The following is a 23,236-nucleotide window of genomic DNA, read 5'->3' as shown; positions in this document are numbered from 1 at the left end:
CCGCCGCTCCGGGCTTGGGGGCTGCAGGTCCCCGGACAGCGGGGTCGGGGCGTGAACGCGAGTGCGCGCGTGTGCGTGTGTGCATGTGTGTGTGTGTGTGTGTGTGTGTGCGCGCGCGCGCGGCCTTCCGGCAGCTGTCCCGGCCCCCGCTCCCCCCCCCGCCCCCCACCGCCCCCGGCCCTGCGCGCCGCCCCCACCCCTCGCCGTGCTGGGTGCGCGCGGGTCGCTGCGCTCCCCCGCGCCTGGGAGGCGACCCCCGTGCGCCCCGGGTTCAAAGGCCCCGCGAGGCAGCTCCAGCCTCCCTGGGGGGCGGGGAGGCGAGGGGGGTGGTGCGGGAGCCAGAAAGCGCGAGCCCACAGCGGGCCAGCGCTGCGCAGGGATGGGCAGTGCGCTCTGAAGTTTGTGACCGTCGCAGCCAACTCCTGGCCGCAGCCCGGGACGCAGCGAGCCAGCGGCCGGCCTCGAACCGCCCTCCCCCCAGCCGGAGGGCGAGGCCAGCTGTGCCCGGCGCTCTTTGGCGGCCACAGGCGTCTGTCCTCCGCTGCTCTCGCGTCCGATCCGGGTTCATGGAGCTGAGGCTGTGGTTCCTTTTCGGGCTCACAGTGACCTCCGCCGCAGGTAAGCGGGTGGGGCGGCGCGCGGCTCGCACACAAAAGGACCCCGGGGCGGGGGCGCGGAGAAGAGTGCCTTGCGGGGAGCGGCCTCCGGCCTGGGCCCGCCACCCCTGCAGGCGCCTGGGGGCCGGCCTGGGGGCCGGCCTGGGGGCCAGAAGCTGAGGGCACAGACCACCCCGCCGGCTCGGGAGGTTGCAGCCCACACGCAGGCTGGAGACCCGCGGCCAGCTTGGGCAATTTTTCATGAAGTCGGGGAGTTTTCAGAAAGTTTGCGAACTGTTCAGAAACGATGCAAAATGGTTGCAAAGTTTTCCAAAAGCCTGCACAAGGCTCGCAAGTTTTCAGTGAGTGCAAATAGCTTGCACGGTGCAGAGGAAGAGAGAACAGCTCCCCAGCCAGTCACAGAGGGCGCAGGTCACTGGCACACTCCAGCAACTGCACACAGCTTCATAGACTTTTCCGAACGTTGGGCATAGCTTGGGGACTTGACAGAACGCGCCACTGGCTTGCAAACTGTGCTGAAAGCTTGGCTGTTCCCCTCCCCCCGCTAGCGTGTGGAGGATGGTGGGGTCAGAAGCCTGTACCCTCAAGAGCTCAGGAGCCCCTCTATCTGCCTCCTGCAGGACCGGTGCCTCGTCCCCAGCCTGGGGACGCTGGCAGGAGCGGCGTACCCCGGGCCCCCTCTGCAACCAAGGAGACCATGGCCATGGTGGCAACGCGGGGTCCAAGCCCCAGAAGCTCTGGGCAGGAGCAGGAACCAGGTCCATTTGGGGAGCTGGCTGCCAAGGGGGCCCCTGTGCACTACCGAGCCCGGCGCTGTACGTGTTTCACCTACAAGGACAAGGAGTGTGTCTATTATTGCCACCTGGACATCATCTGGATCAACACTCCTGAGTGAGTCAGCTCAGGGCAGGGGTGGGGGGCGGGGACAGGCAGCCTGGGGGCTCCAAGGGGTCCTGGGCGCCCCCCAGCCCCGTCTGCCTGGAGTCTTCCTGGCACCGCCTTCAGCCCTTGCGAGGCTCTCTTGCCAGCCCAGGTCGGGACTACAGGTCCACGGAGGGACCCCCACAGCTCCTTTGAGGGCCTGGCCCGGGAGAAACCCAATCCCAGAGTTTCTTATCTGGTGGAGAGCGAGCCCTCCCTCCAAGGGACGTAGGCCGGCCAGAGGGATTAGACACCTGAGAAGCCCACCTTGGACAGAAGAAGCCCTGACAATTAGCTCCTGCCCCAGAGGCCCAGGGCCCGGCCCGCCTCCTGACCCTGCCAGGGTCCAGGAGTTTCACATTCCTTGAAAGCAGCCTGCTGTCTCAGGAGGGCAGGGGTGGGCTTGGCTGGGCCTGTGGAGCCTTGGTCGGGGTGAGAGTCCATGGGCTCCAGGCTCCTTACCTCCTGGGGCAGAGAGCCACCGGGTCCTCCTCAGGCTGGTGCCTGGTGCCCACTGCTGCCCACTGCCCCTGTCCCAGTCGGCTCCCCTTCTCCCCTTGGGTCCTGAAGCTCTCTCTTCCTTCAGGACCCTCAGGGCCACCTGAGTTAGTCTTGGGGTCTCTTTGCTGTAGAGCCAACCCTCTCCCGAGGCCGTGGAACCCCTTCTGCAGTAACGTCATTCTTGAAGAGGGCCTGACCTTGCTCTCAGGTCACCAGCCTTTGGGCTTTGCCATCTTGGGCCCTAAAATCTGGGACTTTGGGCCAGCTGTCTCTAGGTGCTCATGGGATCTTGTGGGCATCCTGCGCGCAGCCTTCTAGGGATTCTTGGCCTTCCCAGAGCCCTTGGCCAGGAAAGGCAACTTTGCCGCTGTGTTTGGAGCTCCCTTGATCCACCCTGGGTGGCATCTTGATGACCCGCACGTCCTGACCTTGTCTGACTGGCACCTTGAGGATGAGGTGCCAAGGATGGTGAACCTGAGGGGTCCTGCGTCTTTCAGATCAGGTCCCGAGTCCCTTCCGTACATTGGGGGGAGATCTGGAAACTCACCCCATTGTGGGAGCCTGGCAGAGAGGGCTGGCTCCTCCCGGGAGCCTGGACACTTGCACAGGGTCCTGGCTCAGAAGGACCCTCGTGGTTTAGGGCTGCATTTTTGCTGTCCCGAAATGCTTAATACTTTTTGAAGCAGGGGGCGCCACATTGGCATATCCTCCTGGGCCCCACCACGTGGAGCTGGCCCTGATGCCACAGTGTGCTTGCGGGCAGCGTCCGATCGGCTCCTACACATGCGGCCAGCTGGCAGCAGGGAGGATGGTGCCAGATAGGAGAAATGCTGTGTGCTGGGGAGGGACTCCTGGACCGGCCGCCATCGATTGTTCTCTGTTCTCGGGTAGGGATCCGGGTCACCTTCCCCGAGAGCCCTCCTCAGCCTGACACCTGTCACTTTCTGCTTCTCATCCTCCTGGCACTGTCATCTGACCACATGAGCGCCACACAACCCAGGACCCGAGGCAGTGGACGGCCGAAAGAGTCTCGCCCTGGCAGGAATCCCAGGCTGTGGGTCTAGAAGGAGAAAAAAGGAAAGCCAAGCGAATTAGGGACCGACGGGTGGGGGGAGGAAGGAGAGAGGGGATATTTGGAGATGACCTTCCTTCTCTGCCTGTTCCAAGCCTCAGGCACTGGCCGAGGAGAGGCGATTGCCCAAACTGCATCCGAGAGGCAAGACAAAAGCTCTGAGATGGGGTGGGAATCCTGCCTCATAATTCCAGGCTGTCTTTGACTTTTTCAGGGACAGGGAGCTCGCTGACGTGCCCCCCCCCCACCCCCCAGTTTGATTTACCTCTTCCCCTCTTCCCTGACCCTGATTCATTTTAAACACTGGAGGAAAAGGAGTAAATCTGGTGTTTGGGAGTCCCGTGAGCTACCCGGGAAACACAAATGAGAGTAGCCAGACTCGAAGTCAGACTGAGTGATGTCACTTTTATCCCGAAGACCTTCCCTGATGGTCTGTCTCTGTTCCTTTCTTTCCCCCCTCTACTCGTCCCTCCTTCCCTCTTTCTTTTCTTCCCTCCTAAAACTGTCTGCTGATAGGTACACAGAACTGTTGACCATCTTTGTAGCATCTTGGACACGATCGCAAAAGGTGGAAATGGGCTCTAAGCGACTTGGATCTTTGGAGCAATTGCTGGATGGAGCTGAAGGGACTTTTCCAGGTTCTGAAACCCACCCTTAGCTGTCACCCCCTCTTCTTTAGCAGGTGCTCTTGGTCTCTCAAAACTTCTCTAGGGTGTGATTTGCATCCAGTCCCCACACCTGGCTGTGCTGGGAACCCGTGGGAGTCTGGGTCCTCGTGCCTAAATCCAGAGTCTTAAATTTGGGGTGATTTTCAGCTTTTGGTGTCTCTCCTTCTACCCCCCCTTTGGTTGCACAGAGCAGGTGCAACCATGCCCCGTATCAGGAAAGGACGCTGGCAGAGTTGCAGGCATATTCTTTGAGAAGGGTCACCTGGGACGCGTTCAAGGACCCAGAGCGCCAGGGGGGATGCTGAGAGTTACTGCATCTCGTGTGGAAAGTTAGCGTCTGCGTGAGGCTCAAGAGACCGGCCACATCCAGAGGCATCTTTCAGGGATGAGGGCTGAGTCCTCGGGTTTTCCCGCGTCCTCCTTCTTAGTTCTTCTGGACCTGAGCTTGGTCCGCACCCAGCACGGAGTGACTCTCGGTAATGCCGGCGATGTCTGGTGAGGCCCTTGTCTTTGCTGTCCCTGCGGTTCTGCGGTTCTGTCCGCGGTCTCCTCCCACCGAGGAGTCCTGTCCCAGGGTGCGTGGATGCTCCCGAGGTCCTACCTCCCTGTGATGTGTGCGGGGATGTGGGTTTTTGGGGGACTGTTGCCCTTAGCTTCCATTGTATCCTCCAGAAAACTCAGGACCCCAGAGAGGGGTGAACCAGACGCATCCTGGGCAGCTGTCCTTCTTGCCCCCAGGGAGGCGGCTGAGACGGCAGCTAATCCACAGCAGGAGAGATTTCCATGGCTTTCCTTGGCCCCTCCCCCCAGCAACTCCACTGTTGCCAACAAAAACAAGAACAAAACATCAGAGAAAAACACATCCCAGCTTATGGTCATGGAAGATTTGCCGAGACTAAGATAACACGAGAAGGAGGGACGGATACCGCCACGTGCTCCCCTCCCTGTGCACTTGGGGCTGTTTTCCATGAGAGAATGTCAAGAACAGGAGTGTCCTGGGACATGGTGGGGGACTGTGTCTGTCAGGGTCTCCAGAGGTGGAACTAACGCGTGTGTGTGTGTGTGTGTGTGTGTGTGTGTGTGTGTGTGTGTAGATATGTATGTGTGCACACACACAACACACACACGAGTTTAGGCAGTCTGGAGGCAGAATTCCCTTTTTCCTCAGGGCCCCTCATTCCTCTCTGTCAAGGCCTTCAACTGATTAGATGAGGCCCACCCACCTTGGGGCGGGCACTCTGCTTTACTCAGCATCTGCTGATGTCAACGCTAACGGCATTTGAAAGATACCTTCCTAGCAACATCTAGACTGGCATTTGGTCAGATATCTGGGTACCATGGCCCAGCCAAGGTGACCCATCAAATTAGCCATCACTGGGCTCTCCGTTCTAATCCTACCCCACAGTGGGGCAGCCCCCCCACCCCCCACCCCTGCCATAGTACCCCTGGCTGCAGAGTGAGACCATCTACCCTCTGACGGCCAACGGAGCTTCAGGGCCCCCAGCAAGGAGCCCCACTTCGTTCCTCCCCACTTTGTCTGTCCCTGAGAACTGAAGGAACGTGCCGTCTGTTGATCCCTCCGAGGGTGTGATGAAGGTGGCATTGTGACGCGGTGACCCTGTTTCCCAACAAAAACCTGAGTCACATGGGCTGACAAGGAGGAATGTCTTTGTGGAAAGAATAGCACAGGAGCCTGGAATCACGACTCTGATCATCTTGTGGGAAGACTCCAGGCCCAGGAGCCCTGCCCTGTGTCCTGGTTCTGACTCGCCGCATGGCCTGGGGCGGTGCCCACTCTCTCCCGGTACCCTGTGTAAGGTGCGGACATCGGTGGGGCCCTAGGATGGTGACCCAACAGGATGACCAGCCTGGTCACCCTGACTCAGCCAGCGGGAACGGCGTCTGTCTTGAGGACCTTTCCTCCCCAAAGAAGCAGAGTCAAAATAATAAGAACAAAGCATTTAAAGAGGGAGTTTAACGAATGCCACCACACCAAAGGGCAGCCCTTCAGCAGATTCCTCTTTTCCCTGTGTTGTTGAAGAGAGGCGTGCCAGCCCGTCTCCAGGAAGGGCGTTTTAAGTTTGAGAACATCCCAGAGGAAAGGATGGAGCTGGTACCCAGCCTCTGGTGGGTGGAGCCAGCTGTCACCCACTGTGGGATTTCAGGGACTCCTCGAACAGTCAGCTGACCCATGAGGCTGAGGGATGGCTTTTCCGCCGCGGTCAAGGTCATGCAGATGATGATGGGCACACAGGTGTTGACCGTGACTCCTGTGTGTAAAGATGGGTGAGGAGGGCGTGAGAAAGTGCGAGGGACAGTCTTGGCGCGGTGCCTGGACTCTAGTGGACAGTGTGTCAGAGACAGGACAGATGGATAACTGCTCAGCCTCGGGGAGGCATCAGCCTCGGGGTGCCCTGCCTGCTGAGGCCCTTCTGGGGCTGCAGATGCCCATGACCGGAGAGTTGAAGACCTGCTGTGGTCGGCTTCCTCGGACCCTCCGAGCGTGGTTTTGCCCAGCCTTCTGCAGTAACGCTGAGGCACCCACACCCTGGTACCCCAGTACCCACCCCCCACCCCCCCTGCCCCCACCACGGCCCTTGGTGGGTAGTCTGTTTGCCTTCGATTTGCATAAGGTTGACAGGCCCTGGAAAAAGGTGTGGCTGGCTGGCTGTGCTGCTGATAAACAGCTTGATAAGAACTCTGGTGGCCAAAGGTTGTTCCAGGCTTGATGAGCTCTGGCCCCGCCCTCTCAACCCCTCCCTTTTTTAAAAAAAATTTTTATTAGAGTTGATTTACAATGTTCTGTCAATTTCTGCTGTACAGCAAAGGGACCCAGTCGTCCATAGATACATTTTTTTTTTCTCACGTTAGCTTCCTCGTGTTCTGTCCCCAGTGATTGCATGTGGTGCCCTGGGCTCTTTTCAGTCCCTCCTTTCTTGTGCTTGGTTGGATGACGGTCCCCCTCGCCTGGTACATAACTGGGATGTTTGGGGCCTGGGGCCTGGTGTTCTCGGAAGGCCCCGCCCTGGGGCTCCCTCTGCTGCGTTGGGGGTGGGGGTGGTGGAGGTCTGGCATTTCAGGATCATTTGAACAATCTGTGTCGAGCCTTTTTGTTCAACGATGAAATCTTGGCAAAGGCGAGTCCACAGAGTAAACATAATGCCTGCCTGGCAGTCACTGCCAGTGTCACCCAGGACCCCGGGCGGGTCACCTGGAAGGCATCCCAGGAAATATTATGGAACCTGTTTACAAAAAAGAGTAAATAGATAAGGACACGTTTGAGTTCCCGCTGTGGTGCAGCGCATTAACGATCCCTCTTGTCTATGTGGACGTGTAGGTTCGATCCCCAGCCTAGCGTGATAGGTGAAGGATCCAACATCACTGCAGCTGTGGCACAGGTCACAGCTGTGGCTTGGATTCCACCCCTGGCCCAGGGAACTGCCATATGCCGTGGGTGCCTAGAAAAAGAAAAAGGAAAAATAATACAATAAAAAAAGTAATAATAAGGAGATGGAAGATGGCATCAGCCAGACTGGAAGTGATCTTGAGCCCAGGGTTCTGATGGATTGGGTTTTCTCCCTCCCGCATAACCAGCACCCCCCCACCCCGCCCGCCCCAGAAATCTAGCCCGCGTTTCCACCCCCAGTTTGAGTTTGCGTAGCTCTGGCTCTGAGAACATTTCATGGCAAGATGTGTCTTTGCAATTTGAAGACCTTGGGGCTAAATTTCAGAGTTTGTTGGCAAGGTCGGTTCAGGCAAGGTAACCTTCCTGTTGGGGTTCATTTGGCCCAAAAGTCCCCTTTTCTCCCCTAGAATGGGTGGGAGAAGGTGAGCTCCATGTCCAGGGGCCAAGATGGGTTAGTTGAAATGCAGCTCGAGCCTGGCTAGTTGAGAGGGACGGGAGGCTGGAAGGCAACTTGAGCCGCATCAAGAAAACTTGGTACAAAGAGGTCGTGACCTTGTGCGACCCCGGAGGGAGCGTTTGGATTTCTGCTGGATGAAAGAGATGTGGCTGCTAGGAACTTGGCCTTAAATCTGAAGGCAGATGAAAGGCTCTGACATCTCTGGTGTGGTTTATTCCTGCAAGAATTTAAAACAAAGGAAGCTGGGAAGCAAACACTCCTTTCCTTAAGGGGGCCTCACAGCTGGGTCGGAACTCACAGGGCTTTTGTAACTGCAGCTTTCTATCCCGCTCTGGATCCGGGGTGCGGGGGGGCGGGGGGTGCTCTGCCTGGAGCCCCTTTCTACCCTCAGGTGGTCCCTGGGAACCGCCACTCAGCTCTGGAGCGCAGAGCAAATAGGTCAACTGTGTAACATAGGGTGTCATCCCAAGCCTCGTTCCAGGCGTGACAGAGACTCCTTAAAACGGGACACACACACACATACTTTCCCCCGATTTGGGATAGAACCCAATTTGATTTAGAAGAAAAATAAATCCAGACAGTGGCCACCACGTGGACGAGCTGTGGGTCCAGACACAGTCTGGGCGGCTTCTAAACCCCTGCTCACCCACCATTTCCCAGGAATGGCCAGCAGCACAGGGCACCCGTGCCAGCTCGAAGTCTCAGAAGAGACTTGGAGAACTTGGCCGGGCTCACAGGCCTGAAGGCACAGGCCTTCTTTTATGGACTTCATAAACAGTAATTCTAGAACCAGGCGGCCAGCGAGCCCGGGCCTGCTGGCCCAGTCATTTAAAAAGCAGAAACAGATTCCTGAGTCCCTGAGACGGAGGCTCAAAGGCCCGTGTGCCCAAGGGGTTGTGGTCCTTCCTTTCTCAGTGGTGGCACGAACGGCCAGTGGCTTGGGGAGGGGCAAACGGCTTTGACAAAAGTCAGAAGCAAGTCAGCGAGGGGGCAGAGGTATGCATGGCCTTCCTGGGTTTTATACTTCTGATTCCCGCGGGTCTCCTGCAGGAGTGAGAATAAGCTGAGGTTTAGGACATACTCTTTGGAGCAAAAACTGGAAGAGGATGCCAAAAAATTAAATACAAGTTAATGCAGTATGTTTATTTTATTTTGTTTTATTTTATTTTTTAAAATTGGAGTGTTTATTAAGTGTTTTAAGTGGATTCATGATTTCTTTTCTTTTCTTTTTTGGTCATCCCGTGGCATATGGAGTTCCCCAGCCAAGAACCCGATCCAACCTACGCTTTCCACCTACTTACTCTGCAGCTGCGGCAACACCGGATCCTTTAACCCACTGTGCTAGGCTAGGGCTTGAAGCTGTGTCCCAGGACTCCAGAGAGGCCGCCGAGCCCATTGCACCAGAGTGGGAACTCCCAGTATTTTTTTTTTTTTTTCTTTTTAGGGCCACACCCACATGGCATCTGGAGGTTCCCAGACTAGGGGTCAAATCGGAGCTGTAGCCACTGGCCTACACCACAGCCACAGCAACATCAGATCTGAGCCATGTCTGCAACCTATACCACAGTTCATGGCAATGCTGGATTCTTAACCCACTGAGTGGGGCCAGGGATTGAACCCACATCCTCATGGATACTAGCCGATTTGTTACCACTGAGCCACAGTGGGAACTCTCCAGTATTTTTTTTTTTTTAAGATCAAAATTAGTGCAAAAATGTCATAATCAACCAAGTGTTGACATTTTCAATAGAGACAGGATCCGACCCTCTGCTTGTCTGGCTTGTCTCACCCTCTCGCCCTAATCCCAGCCGGGGTTCTCGTTTGGGGATAAAGCCTGTAACTCTAATCCTTGCAGGCAATTAGGTTAGGAAGCAAATGAGTGTCTTATTTTTGCTGTGATGGCGAGTATGCCTTTGTTCAGGAAGATTTTCTATCCTTCAGGTGGAATCCCCTGAAAATCAGCAAGGGTGTCTCCCCTTATTCTCTGAGGTTATTTCAAAGGGAGGTGTCGTGGTGTCTGTGCTGTTTTTTAAAAAAACTTTTTAATCCTTCTACACATGCCCCCCCATCCTTAAAAAAAAAAATACCTGCTCCTGTTTTACCCCTCTGTTTCCACTGCTGGAAACTATTTTGAGCCACATCTGTCTGCAGCTTTGCCTAAAGTTATAATGGGGCTGCACCAGACAGACGTGGGTTTACGCATATGCCTACATCCGACCTGGAATTAGTTAGGGTCTCTGGAGGGTGGGGGAGGGAGACTCTAGCCTAACTCACGTGCATGCCTTGGGGTTGTACCAGTGTCGGGTGGCAGCGAATCTGTCCGACTCCATAGATGGCTTCATTTCCCACACTTTGTAAGCGTTTGTTGCCGTAACTTTTTTCCTTTCTTTTTTTTTTGAGCCGTAACTCTTGGAAAAGCTATCCCACACAACAAGCAGAGAAGGGTCTTTGTGTGGGTCTCCCTTGCTTGGACCCCAACGCTTCCCCCAAATAGCCTTCCTTTGGAGCCCGTGTGCCTCTGATGAGGGGAGGTGTTTGGTCCAGGAGCTGATGGCATGATATAGTCTGTGGCTTTTAAGCTCATGTCTAGGGCAGGTGGATGGGAAAGAGTCCTAGTCTTTGGGGAGAGACCCCACATTTCACTGGGTTTTCTTCCTGGAGAGAAAGGCCAGGTCCTGCTCTGGCACTGATGTGGTTCAGAGAGGCTCAAGGACTGTGACCGCCTTTGGGGGTCTCTCGGTGGAAGTTGGAGCTGGACAGCCCTTCCAGAGACCCAGCCCTTTCATTCCGAAACCCCAGAGAGAAGCTGCTTACTGAGAGCCTCTTGGGGCGTTGGTCTTCCATTTGGACTGGAAGCCCGGGTCTGCCAGCCCAGGGAAGCCTCTGGTTTTGTCTATGACGCACCTGCAGGAGTGACCATCAAGACGTGCTCTTCCCACTTCAAGTGATGTAGAGACCCCCTTCCCTCTAGGAGAACCTCCAAGACAGGCTAATGGAGGTCAAGGAGAGAGGAAAAGCAAGAACTAGCCAAGAGGCCTGTGCATCTGAGATTTGGGGCATGGCCTAGAAGCAGGGGCCACTCTCTGCCTCCTTCCCGCCATCTTTCCTTCATTTAGCAGATGTTTATTAATGAGCTGTTGAGGCATTATTGGGCACCTGCTCTGAGCCGGACACTGCAGGTGCTGGCCCAGGTGTCAAGGTGACCAGGCAGAGTCAATCAGTGATTCTAGCTGGACAGAGACCAGCTGTTGCGGGATCCCCCCCCCCGCCCCCGCCCCAGGGAACAGAGGGAAGGCACACCTGCAGCACAGGTGTGGAAACACCCTCTGATCTTGAGTCTGACTGGTGGGGGTCCACCTTCTCTTTGAAAATGTTTATAATTCTGATAAAATTCCCCAGCAGCCAGGTCTTGGATAAACCCAAAAATTGTGTGTGTGTGGTTTCTTTTCTTTTTGAAGGAGAGGATGTCTTTAAAAAAAATAAAAGTTAACCACCAACCCCTAGCACATGGCTTACATTTTTGATATTTTTAAATACTGTGGGGTCACTGATCATTTCTGAGGCTGTGGGAAGACTTTGTCCACTGGTGGGTGAGAGAGGAGCAATCTCCTGTGGAGTCTTCCCATTTAGGGACGTGGGGATTTTCTGCAGTAGTTCACTGGACGTGGTTTGTGAGCATGAAGTTTGTGTCCTATTCTTTAGAACCAGAAAGAGAGTGTGTGTGTGTGTGTGTGTGTGTGTGTGTGTGTGTGTGTCTGCTTGTATAACAAGGTCACTGAGGAGCTGCATTTCCTGGCTGTTTTCTTTCCCGGAGGTTAGAAGGGCACCCAGTGGTGGTCTGGCACGAGGCCTGTCCCAAGCAGGCTCTTGCAAGCATGTGACGAGTGGACAAGGACTGCATTTGCTGAAGGAAAAGACTTCCGAGGTGGTCAACCAAGTGTCCAAGCCGGGCTCTGAGCATCGTGGGGCCATATGCTTGCTTCCACCTGCCCAGAGGACAGTGTGGTCCAAACCAAACATTTCCCAGTGCGCACACCTGGCAAGAAAGGGCTCCGGCCAGCTTCCTTTGCTGGGTTTTGTCCTGACTCAGAGCACATCCTTTTGTGTTTGATGCAGTGAAGACAGTCTCTGCTCGTCCTTGGCAGCTGCGGAGACTTTGTGTCTTTCTCTTAAACCCAAGAGATCATGGCTGCATCCATCTCGAGAAAGTGAGTTTCAGGGTCAGCTAGAGGTCTCTGGTGGCCAGCAACAGAAACCTAGTGCAGCTAACACAGCATAGGGGTTTGTTGGAAAGGCACTGGGTAGCCCACAGATTGGGGGTGGGGGAAGGAGAAACAGCATCAGGCTCAGAAAGGAGGGGTCCCAGGCCAGACCGGGGTCCCAGGGCAAGATCAAATGGACCAGGCACAAAGGGGCCACCTGGAAAGGAGCAGCTCCGGAGTATTTGCTGAGCTTGAGTAGCTTTGCTTGAACTTCTTTGCCCAGGTGTCTCAGGAGCGAGAGGGTGTGATGGGCCAGCTTGGGTCACCTGAGTCCTGAGGCTGGGGCAGGCGAGGCAGAATGATTGACCGTCTTGCGAAGACGTCACACAACAAGGGAAAGGGTGCTTCCCCAAGGGCAAGCTGAGAGACTGGATCCCAGGAGACAAATACAGCCTGCATCCATCTGGCTCCCCTGAGCTGGTGGTCCCCCTCGTCTCTTTGCACAAAGTGGAGGCTGGGAGCGGGGAGGCCACCAGATGTTTGTTGAAGTCTGTTGGCCTTTGAATATTCAGCTGCTTCTCGTTTTTACTTTACCCAGTCTTACTCTTAGAATAGAGTTCCTAGCTCGCAGTTCTTGCGAGTGAAGATTACAAAGACGGTAAATGGGGATGACCCACACTTTCCTCCTTTTCCAAGGCGATATCTTGAAGCTTTGAGGCAACGGACCGGGGCCTTCTAAGGAAAGAATTTCATAAAATCTGCAATCGAGCCCTGGTTAGAGAACCTGTTGGAGTCTAGATGTCGACTCTCTGGGGAGTGGTGGGGGGCAGGATCTAGTGACCGCTGGTGCCGGGCAGCTGGGGGCTGCCCCCGCCTGTCTGCCCCCGGGAAACAGTTGTTCCTCTTCCTCTCGGCCGAGGGACGTCTCGGTAACACGTGTCCCCTGGGCCCAAAGGCGATGCTGTCTCCGCTCTCCCGTTTTAGAAGGAAAAATGTGAACCAGGGGGCATGGAGCAGCAACATTCTGATTGTGAAATGAGAATGTTGTTTGTTGGGGACACACGCAGCTAGAACATGGGCTTTTTGCATTGAAAACAACAACTATATTTGTAAAAATAGCATCAGGTCCTAATTTTGGCACGGTGTCACATGACCTGTCTGGCTTTGCTTACAGGACAAGTCACTAGACCAGGGGTTGTAAACTGAGATGCCCATGAGGGCCAGACAGGTAATGAAAGCAAGCAGAGAAGCACAGGTGGAAAATGCCTGGGAGGGGCAGGGACCGGAGCAAAACGGAGGGCTCGAGCCAGGCTCTGAGGGTCTTGCTTGGCTCAGACGTTGACCTCCGTGTAGAGCACGGGGTTGGTGTTAGTATAATGGCCAGTTATCCAAGAGAAGCTGGAAATTGGGATGTTTATGTGAAATTTTCAGATTAAAAAAAAAAGCCCCTTCTTTTGACTGGGTGAAGCCCACAAAAATGCCCTTTTACTAACCCTGTACTAGATTAAAACCGTCCTATTCACGCATGTTCACCTAGAGCCTAGTCCAGTGTCTGTACATCCAAAACCACTCAGCAAATATTTATTGAGCAGTATGCAATGGTGAAACAAACAAACAAACAAACAAAGGGACAGCTGAGTTTTCAAGGACAGTTTGATAAACTTTCCTGAGAATTTAGAACTTGGCCAGTGAGGTTCCTTTTGCTGCTTCTGGCTGGCCTTTGTGAATATCTGTCTGCCACCTTTAACTTCAGGGATGGAAGCCAGTTTCCCGATGAGAAGGATGGAGCATGTTGATTCCTTTATGAGGAGGTGACGTTAGACTTAGACTCTTGGAAGAAAAATTCAACTTTTCTTATTAGAAACGTCTTGTAGAGGGAAGTAGAGTGTATCCAGTGTGATGCTGCAGGTGAAGAATGAATACAGGGATTCAAAAGTTTGCTGTTTAGCAACCTTTTTACATGATATTCAGGAGGAAGTGGTAAATAAGAAAGGCTGTGATAAACACGACTCCGGCATCTCCATCACTGACCCGATGATGCATGTCCTGAGACATGTGTTGAGGACTTTTTATACAAAGACACACAACCCTAAATATTGCCTATGTGAATGTTTTGGGGTGTTTTGTTATGTCCAAGAGCATTTAGACTGATCTTATCAACTGCTTCTTTTTTGTTTGAAGCCCTGTGTTGTAACTGGAACACTAGCAGGTGGAAGGGCTCCCTGCTCTGATAAAGCATTGCATCCTCTAAGCCCTACTGTAGGACAGTAGGCTAAACCACAGGTCAGATGGTGTGCGAGTCTAAGTTACCAGCTGATTTAACTATCTTCATAGTTCCATCCAGTTCACTGTTGAAGAAACTTTCAATAAATGGTAAGGGCACCGAGACACCTGAGACATGAAGTGCGTGTTGGGCAGATAGTGTAGGATGCTGGACCAGCCAAAAGGAAGCCTATGCAAAGAACCGCATTGCTGTGTCATGTGATGCTCTGGTTCCTTCTCACCCGTCTTTACTGCTTAGTCACACATCTCAAGTGCAGACGTGGTGGGTGGGGTTTTTCTGCCTGGCACCACTCTCTTGAATTCCCAGACCAAAAAACTATCGACAGCAGCAACATTAATTTACCACTAGGAGCTCTCTGCTAGGTATTTTCCACATAGTCCGGTGTGTCATTCGGTCCGTCCGCCAGCCCTTTCGGAGATTGGGAAACTGTGGAGCAGGTGGAGTGACCATCATGTAAGTGCTTTACAACGTAGCAATGGGATCACCAGGCAGCCTCTCTCTGTGCTCTGTGTACCTTGCATATACCTGTATGTATTGGCTTGTAAAGTTTCCTGTACCTGTGCTGTTTTCTTTTTCTTTTTTTTTGCTTTTTAGGGCTGCACCCTTGGCATATGGAGGTTCCAGGCTAGGGGTCTAATTGGAGCTACAGCTGCCGGCCTACACCACAGTCACAGCAATGCCAGATCTGAGCCGCGTCTACCACCTATGCCACACCTCAGGGTTAGGCGGGATCCTTAACCTACTGAGTGAGGCCAGGGATCGAACCCACAACCTCATGGTTCCTAAATCAGATTCATTTCTATTGCACCATGACGGAAACTCCTGAGCTGTTTTTTTATACTAGTAGCATGTGAACACCTGAAGGCCTTCTGCATCCCTGTCATACTTAGAATAATACCAGGCCTTGAAAATACTGAAGATTCAGTTCCAGATCACCTTCACAAAGTAAAAATCGCAATAAAGCGAGTCACACGAATTTTGTGGTTTCCCAGTCTGTATAAAAGTTATATTGATGCTATACTCTAGTCTATTGAGTACATGTTAGCGTTCTGTCTGAAAAAAAATGTACCTTCTTTAAGAAATACTCTATTGCTAAAACATGCTGGCTCATCATCATCTGACAAGGTTGTCACAAAGCTTCCATTTGTAAAATCCATAATATCTGTGAAGCGTAATAAAACCAGGTATGCCCAGATATAGTGGATGCTTGGCAAATGTTGGAAATTCTTTGTAATGGATTTTGTGGTTATTGAACTTTTTAGGGTTGGAGAGAGTTCAAACTTGCTGGACTAGTTTATCTCAAATCTACAACCAGTTGCTCAATGAATAGTCTTCATTTGCTCAGCCTGGTGCTAGGTCTGTGGCAGGTGCAAAAGAAGCGGCCCCCCTTTCTCTTCTTGAGGACTTTGTATCCACTCTTAAACCTGTGCAAGAAAGACCCCTGCCCTGGGCCCTGTGGGGTAGAGGGTACCTCGGACCCTTCTCCGGCTGTATCTCCCACCCCGCTGCAAGGAGTCTGTGGGACCGAAAGCCATATACTCCTTCTTCTGGACCACGATCCAGGTATTCAGGATCCTAGAATCCCCTACCCTCATAGATGCCCCGAGTCCACTCGCAGGGTCTGACACCTGCAGACAGAACAGGGATCTGGCACAGCTGCCAAGGCCTACAGGGTAGCCAGGGGGCAGGTGCTTGCAGGAGAGGGGCAGATGGAGCTTGGGGTACATGTGGAATGGAGCAGTATGGAAGGGAAGGTGCCAGATCTCCTTGTGCTGCCATGTTCCAACACAGAACTCCAAGGAACCCCAGAATCCTCAATTCAAACCCCAACCTCTAAGGTCTTTTGAAGATATATTTGTTCTGGTAGGAGGACAGAACTCTTTTGTTTAAGTGCTTATCAGATTGATTCAAAACCTTGACGTTTCGGAGTTCCTGCTGTGGCTCAGTGGTAATGAACTCTGCTAGTATCCATGAGGACGCAGGTTCCATCCCTGGCCCTGCTCAGTGGGTTAAGGATCTGGCATTACCATGAGCTGGGGTGTAAGTTGCAGGTGCGGCTTGGATCCCGAGTTACTGTGGCTGTGCCGTTAGGCTGGCCCCTAGCCTGGGAACGTCCATATGCCGCAGGTGCGGCCCCAAAAAGAAAGAAAGAAAGAAAGAAAAAGAAAAACACACACACACCTTGGACACCCAGGGCTGGGAGCAGGGGTTTCCCTGCATCCACAAAAGTTCTTGGAAAGCTGCAAGGGCTCATTTGCATACAAGCTCCTCCCACTAGGCTGTTGGGGAAGTTTAGCTTTTGTTTCCCTATCGACAAATACTGTGTCTCCTTTTCCTCATTTAAAACACATTAGAGCATCTTTGCGAAGTTCAGTGCCTCTGCACACACACGTGCCTCACCAGCTGACAGCAGTTCCAAAATTGGAGGCCTTGCAGTTGACGGAAAAATGCGAGGCTTGGTTATTACTCCTTGTGTGTAATTTTCACCAAGAAGTGGGGGACTGGGTTAAATGTCAACACCTAAGATTTAATGTGGCCCTCGTCCTGAAAATCTATACCTTGACCCAGTCCTGCCTCTCCACAATGTCTGCATTGTTTGGCCACCTCACCCCACCCCCGTTTCCCATTCCTGAGCAAAGACGGGGTTTTAGCAGAGCTTCAGCTCAGGGTGGGACTGGGCCCTGCTTGCTTTCTCTGGCCTTTGCGCATAGACGACTCAGCCCTGGGCCTGCCTGGGTCCAGGGAACCCACAGGAGGCCGGTCCTCAACTCACGTGGATGGGGGGGAGGGGGAAGAGAAGGGGGGAGGGCGGTCTGTTCTCGGCTCCTTCGGCCCCCAGCCCGGCACGGCAGGGAGGAAGTGCGTTCCAAGCATCAGGTCACTGTAGGGCACCCCCTGCTTTGCCCTCACCACCCCGAAAGGCTCCGTGACATGTGTTTTGAATTAAAGTAAATTCAATTGGATGTTATTTTGGAAACAGAGAGTGTGAGAACCCCCTTCGTGCTGGATGGTTGGGGTATTCCATGGGGCTCCCAGAAACCAAGGTGGTTAATCTGAGGACCGGCAGGAAAACCAAGACCTATTGGAAAAGCAACTTTTGGCCAATGCGTTTCCTTTAGTTATTAGTAAGTTGTCCCCCAAATCCTACCGAATAGCGCTCATGAAGTAAGCATCTGCTTTGAAGGTTTTTTCCGCGGAACTGCCTAGCCGTGAGCTCCCATCTCTGGAGAGCTCTGGTTTGGATGCGCACGAGCATGAGAAACAGATTTAAGCACGTGTTGTTCCACGGGACACCATCACCCCTCTCCCAGCTCCAACCATAAACGAAAGGGGTAAACTGTTTCAGATTCCTTTTTTTTTTTTCTTCCCAAAGAAGACGTTTCCCAAGGCCAGTTCTGTCCCCCGCGCTGTCTCACGGGGCACCGAGGGTTCCTCTGGTGTTGGTGTCTTTGAGGAAGCCGTGTTCAGAGACCGGGATGCGTCCCTAATGTGGCCGTAATGGGATTTGCCGGATTCTCATCAGCACAGACTGCGAACTGAGGCGCTCCAAGAATGCGGTGGCAGGCGGGGTGGGAGCCCGAGCTGGCCTTGGGCTGCGGGGTCGGAGAGTGTCTTACTGGTATGGATGACCAGGCCCAGGCGCTGCTGGCTCAAGGACAAAGACTGGCGCCAGCCTTCGGGTCAGCCGGAATGTCCAGGGCAGGGCTTTGGGTGCAGCAAGCAGACATAGAACTTGCTGGGAGGACCCAGGCCAAGAGGCTTACTTGGGTCTAGAAAAGGCTGAAGACGCACACACACGTGCCCAGAGGCTGGCTGCTGAGGGGGTGCGGGGACCTCATCCCCCAGGGCCTCCCCATCTTTCCACCCCTGTGGTCCCAGTGTGCTGTCTGGGGGTTAGGGGGCAGCGGGGGTGACCGGTTCACTCCAGAGGCTTCCCAAGGCCCAGGCTTGAGTTGCGGGGGATGGACACAGCTCCTGGGATATGGTTGCACCATCTGTGTCCACCCCGCCCACCGCCTGGCCAGCTCTACACCCATGGGCAGGGAGGCTGGGGCATCTTGTCCAGACGTGGCCCTGACGTCGCTCTGTCCTTTGCAGACGGACTGTGCCCTACGGACTGTCCAACCACAGAGGCAACGTCCGGGGCAGGAGGTCAGCTGGGCCGTCCCCGCAGAGCTCTCAGCCGTCGAGGGGGACCCTGCGCTGCGCCTGTGCAGAGAGCCAGGACAGAGCCTGCGTGTACTTCTGCACCCGGACCCTGGCTGCCCGCGGGTATGACCCCTCCCTGGCTTCCACAGTTCCCGAGACCCATGGCCCTGGGTGCAGCAGGGCTCCCCGGTTGAGGTCCAGCAGGTGGGGAGGGCGGGGGCTTCAGACAGAGGGGGCGTGGGCCCTCGGATTCTGGAGGACTGCGGGGGGTGCACTATAGCGGTGTCCCAGCCCCCTCGCTGCAGCGGTGTCCCTGTCCCCCTCGCTGCCTTTCAGAACTTCACCCACAACGTGGCCACGGCCGTGTCTGGTCTCCAGATGCATTTCTTCTGGACTGCACAGCGATTTGCCAAAATCTGAATGAGTTGCCAACACTTAAGAAATTGAAGAATTACCACCCTTCACCCCCCCCCCCACCAAATGTATATTTTTAGCTTCTTCAAAAATAGCACATGGGACCATCTGGTCTCACCAGCCCACATTCAGTCTTGGCCAGATAGGCTGGAACTGAGTGAGGGCCATTCATGTTTGAGGGGGACCTACAGTGTCCATTCACTTACGCTGCTCATCGTCTTACTTGGTGACCTCCCAGGCCCCCGGCTTTGAGACCCTGTAATCTGTTTTAAGTGCAGGAGGGAAGCTTTGGGTTCAGTGTAGACGCAGTAACTGAGCAGACCCCAGGTTCAACCTGTGGTGGCCCTTTCGGTTGGTTTATAATGGGTTTTCTTCGGCTCGTTCTTTACTTTGGGCCAGGACTCATCAAGCCCGCCAGGCAGAGCTGCTCTGTGAAGCCCCAGCCAGAGCCTTGGGTGGTGGGGTGGGCCCTCCAGGGGCTTCCCAAGCAGGTGCCAGAGGCGCAGAAGCAGAGGGGGTGGCAACGCAGCACGTGCGTGGCATCCAGGGGCCGGGGGCTGCTGTCTAGAAAATTTTCCTTCTTGGCTGCCTAACACCCCATGAATTACTGAGTCGTGTGGGCAGAGGCTGGACCTTGGTGGGAGTCCACCCACTGGGTGCTCAGCCTTCAGAAGCTGTGCGAAGACGCGGTCCTGGCCGGGGGAAGAGAAGTGGTAACTGGACACGGGAAAAGTGCCACGGGGAGATGCGAGTTGATTCATTCAAGCCGGCTCTCTCCCCGCAGGGCTTCCAGGACGCCAGAAACCCCTGACAAAGAAGCAGGAAAGCCAGCCGGTGGGGCCACTGGAGGCCTGCATCCGAGAAGGTGAAACCGCTTTCTGAGTCGCTGTCCCTTTGGGGTCCCGGAGGATGTGTGGGGCAACATCTGGTCTGTGTGGGCAGCTGACGGGGACCTTGTGGCGCACGAGGGGCATCCACAGGCAGCGGACTTCTGGCAGGCAGAGCGCCCTGGGGGACAGTGCAGCCTGAGCTGGGGACAGCCCGCCCTGCGTCGTGGGGCCCGACCCCTGCGCGTCCCCTGCAGCTTTCGAGCAGCAATGACAGGGCCTGGATTTCACTGGGCAGCCTGGACAAAGCTCCCCAACCACTGCTGCTCAGAGCCCCCCACAGGCTCAGCTACGGGGGCCCACGTTTCCCCTCTGCTCCCATAGCAACACATAGTCTTCAGAAAAAGAACCATTTCTGCTTTTTAGCTGCGGATTCTGGTCCGAGGTGAATTCCGGCAGCTGGGCCTCAGGCCCTCCCAGTCCTCCAGTGCATTTTATGACTTTTTCTTTAACCCGCCTGTCCTTTTTGTACAAGCCTGAGGGCTTCCAGCCGCCAAAACCGGGTTTGTCATTCTAATCAAATGGTTCTTAATGAGTTGCCCACACATCTGCAATGGGATGCTAATTTCTCTTCATAATCATGGCCTGGAGGGGGTTTGAGTTCCTGCAGGGCCGGATCAAGGGAAGATGAAATCCTGCTTGGTATACGGGAGGCTTTCCAAATTGGTGGCAGATCGCTTCGAGTGGCCTGGAGAGGGATCTGTCAGCACCCATGACCAAGTGCAAAGGGAGGAGGAGGGCTGAGCAGCACAGAGAGACCCCAGGAGGCGGGAGTCAGGCTGCGGCTGGGCCTAGCTTTGCCTCCCCGTCCGGCTTCCTCTTTCCGGCTCCCTCACTCCAAACCCCGCTCAGCAAGAAGGGATGGGGTCCAAAGCGTCCCTGCATCGGGTCCTTTATTCACGCACGCCTGTGGGAACCACGCGTAAGCACACGTGATATGCGAGGCACCATCCTACATGCTGGGACCACCACAGGGAATCAGGCCTTCCTGGCATCTCCGGGCGGGGGAAGCAGATAGCAAACAAATGCTTCAAGCACAGAGGAGGGCATGCGGAGGAGAGCAGGGAGCAGGCTGGGAGTGGAAAGTGTTAGGAGTGGTCGTGGTTTGGGTGAGAGGTGACATTGGCATAAAGACCTGGAGGAGGAGTTCCTGCTGTGGTTCAGCAGGTAAAGAACCCTACCAGTTTCCATGAGGATGCGGGTTCGATCCCTGGCCCTGCTCAGTGGGTTGAGGATCTGGTGATGCCATGAGCTCTAGCTCAGATGGGACCCCTAGCCTGGGAACTTCCATATGCCGCAGGTGCGCCCCTAAAAAGGAAAATGTAAAAAGACCTGGAGGAAGTGGGGAGGGGTGAGTCAGAGGGGTGAGGGTGGGAAGGAGGCGTCAGGCTGGGGAAGGGGACGTGCAAAGGCCCTGTGGTAGGAACGTACTGGGCGTGTTCCACTAACACAGGAGAGGCCTACACAGGAAAGGCACCAGTTATTGTCGCTGCTGTGGTTAGTGTTCTGTCACATGTTCAGAAGATGAGAACAGTGCCACGGGTGTCCCCCTGGAGCCTGGAAAGGTGGTTCTTCTCTGTCTTTACGACGCCTGTAAAAAGCTTTACTGTAAGAAGCTTTATTGGGAAGAAGACGCCTTTGCCTATAAGCCACAATCCCTCCTTTCCTGCAAGACTCAGTCATTCCCGGGGTCACATTCGCAGTGGAAGCTGCCTCTGTCCCGAGCTTGTGACAGTCAGCATTGGGACCAGGCCGTGGGAGAGCTCCCCGCGGCTGCATCTGCCAGCGGGATTGTAGTCACACCTCCCCAGGTGGGTGGCAGGCTCTGAAATCGCCGAGGAGCACGGGGGCGAGGAGGTTCGGTTCCCAACAGGGAACACGGGGCCTGGAGATGGGGCGGGGAGTCGTCTCCTCCCGCAGCCAGAACGGCTCGTAACAGACCGCTTTTTCTCTTTGCCCCCCTTTTCCGAGGTAGGTTGAAGTCAAGGACAGACAAAGCCAGGAGGCTTTAGACCTCCCCCATCAAACGCCTGCCCAGGCAGCGGCCTCCCCCGCATGCTGCCTGCCCGCCTTGCTCGGCCTTTAGGGAGCCTCTGGGAGAAGGCCCTGCAGCAGGAAGGCCTCAGTCCCGGCCCCACCACGGTTCACGTTTCCACCTCTTTGAGGACAAGGAATGCGTTTTGCCTGGGGGAGAAAAGCCACTGGAAGGGGCCTCCCTGAACAGTACAGCCCTTCCCCCAGGCCGGCCCCATCCGGAGACCCTGGTTTCCCTAATGGGTAAAACGATCCCAGCTGTGCCCTGGGGCCCGCCGCCGCCCAGGGCTCCGGTTTCCTGCAGGAAATTGTTTGGGGAGAGCTAGGGCACGTCGCAAAGCCATTCTCTCCCAGCACAAGTGGACTTCAAGCTAACTCTTTGCAAATGTCAACCCGTGTCCGTCTTGAGACAGAAGCAGCAGACGGCGCCGAGAGCACGCTGACATCCGGGCCCTCCCAAAGGGCAGGTGTGGGGTGTGTTCCAGCGGGGCCACCGGCCTCAACATTAGACGCCCTTTGTAGCCACACAGGAGTTGATGAATTTGAAGCGTAGAGGATTTGGACAGAAATTGTCCGCTGTGCTTGGTACCCACGAGAAGAATGGATCTCAAAAAACAAACAAACAAACAAAAAAACAAAAAAAGGAAAGAAAGAGGTAACCTTGATGTTTTCAATGAGAAAAAAGGAGGAAATTGATCTGTGCGTGTGGCTCCCGGGATGCGATGCGTGGCGGAGATCGCCCTTTGCAGAGCGGCAACCAGATGACCGTAGACCTTGGTCCCTGGAAGCCACTGCACAGGCAGCCCCAGCTCAAGGTGACTAGGGCGATATTTGTTTTCCCAAAGAAAGGTGGCTCTTTGGGGGAACGGCTTCAACATAAGCCGCAAACACAATCGCTTGGTAAATTGTGTAAATTTCTATTTGTCGATCTAATTGGCAACGACTGGGAGCTGTAGCGCCTGACAGTTTGCCATCGCTTTCAGCCGTGCTCTAACTGCCACGCTGAGATGACTGAGCATCTGAAGAAGATGCGGTGTTTAGTCATCCTCGGGCGTGGGGAGAGTACCCCTCCCCGCCCTCCCCCACGGCAGAGAGATAAGAACCGGCCTTTGAGCGAACGGCCACGCGGTGATGTGGTGGCGAATGCCTGGGTGCTGGCCTTGAGTAAATGCTGATTTCTGGATGCGCATTCCCTGTTATTATGGGTATAAAAGTCACTGTCTCTCACAGGAAGTGGAAGGGACTGATGTGCCAGCAGGATGGTGTCCGGTTCAGAGGAGCCATTATTTATTGTGCACCTGTTCTCTACGTCAGCTCCTCTAGGTGGATGGGTTCACAGCCAAGCCCCGGTACACAGAGCGATTTTAAATTGTGTTCTGAAGCCCAACTCATATTCCTTAGAGCTATAACGACGGTTTTTAAATGCATAGGCACTGTTTGGCTTTGTGCCAAGATGATATCTCATAGAGAAATTCATTCCTTGTGCTAACACTCAGAAGGTACCTAACTGTCAAATGCATAATAAACAAACAAAAAAAAAGTGTAAAAGTTTGCTCTGACTTGTGGGTTTTTCTCACTGGTGTGATATGCGCGGGTACACGGCAGCTTTTCATGGACCTCTGGA

At 54.5% G+C, this 23,236-nt stretch overlaps 1 protein-coding gene across 1 annotated transcript; it reads left to right on the top strand.

Annotated features, from left to right (window-relative positions):
• Positions 1-202: 202 nt before the first annotated feature.
• Positions 203-23,160, top strand: EDN3 (endothelin 3). The gene is made up of 5 exons (XM_047770739.1): positions 203-618; positions 1,238-1,508; positions 18,227-18,400; positions 19,476-19,556; positions 21,554-23,160. Exons 1-5 carry the CDS (start codon positions 567-569, stop codon positions 21,588-21,590), a joined length of 615 nt encoding a protein of 204 aa, XP_047626695.1. The 5' UTR covers positions 203-566; the 3' UTR covers positions 21,591-23,160.
• Positions 23,161-23,236: the final 76 nt, after the last annotated feature.

Source organism: Phacochoerus africanus, chromosome 3 (genome assembly GCF_016906955.1).
Source record: "Phacochoerus africanus isolate WHEZ1 chromosome 3, ROS_Pafr_v1, whole genome shotgun sequence".
NCBI classification, from domain to species: domain Eukaryota; kingdom Metazoa; phylum Chordata; class Mammalia; order Artiodactyla; family Suidae; genus Phacochoerus; species Phacochoerus africanus.
Note: the sequence above shows the minus strand (reverse complement) of the source record. Positions and strands in the feature narration are given on the sequence as shown.

Bases quoted from the DNA above. Each gene is read 5' to 3' on its own strand.
- EDN3 (XM_047770739.1), top strand. From the start codon at position 567: ATGGAGCTGAGGCTGTGGTTCCTTTTCGGGCTCACAGTGACCTCCGCC. The intron at 619-1,237 runs GTAAGCGGGTGG...TGCCTCCTGCAG, and splicing joins CACAGTGACCTCCGCCGCAG to GACCGGTGCCTCGTCCCCAG. The intron at 19,557-21,553 runs GTGAAACCGCTT...TTTCCGAGGTAG, and splicing joins GGAGGCCTGCATCCGAGAAG to GTTGAAGTCAAGGACAGACA.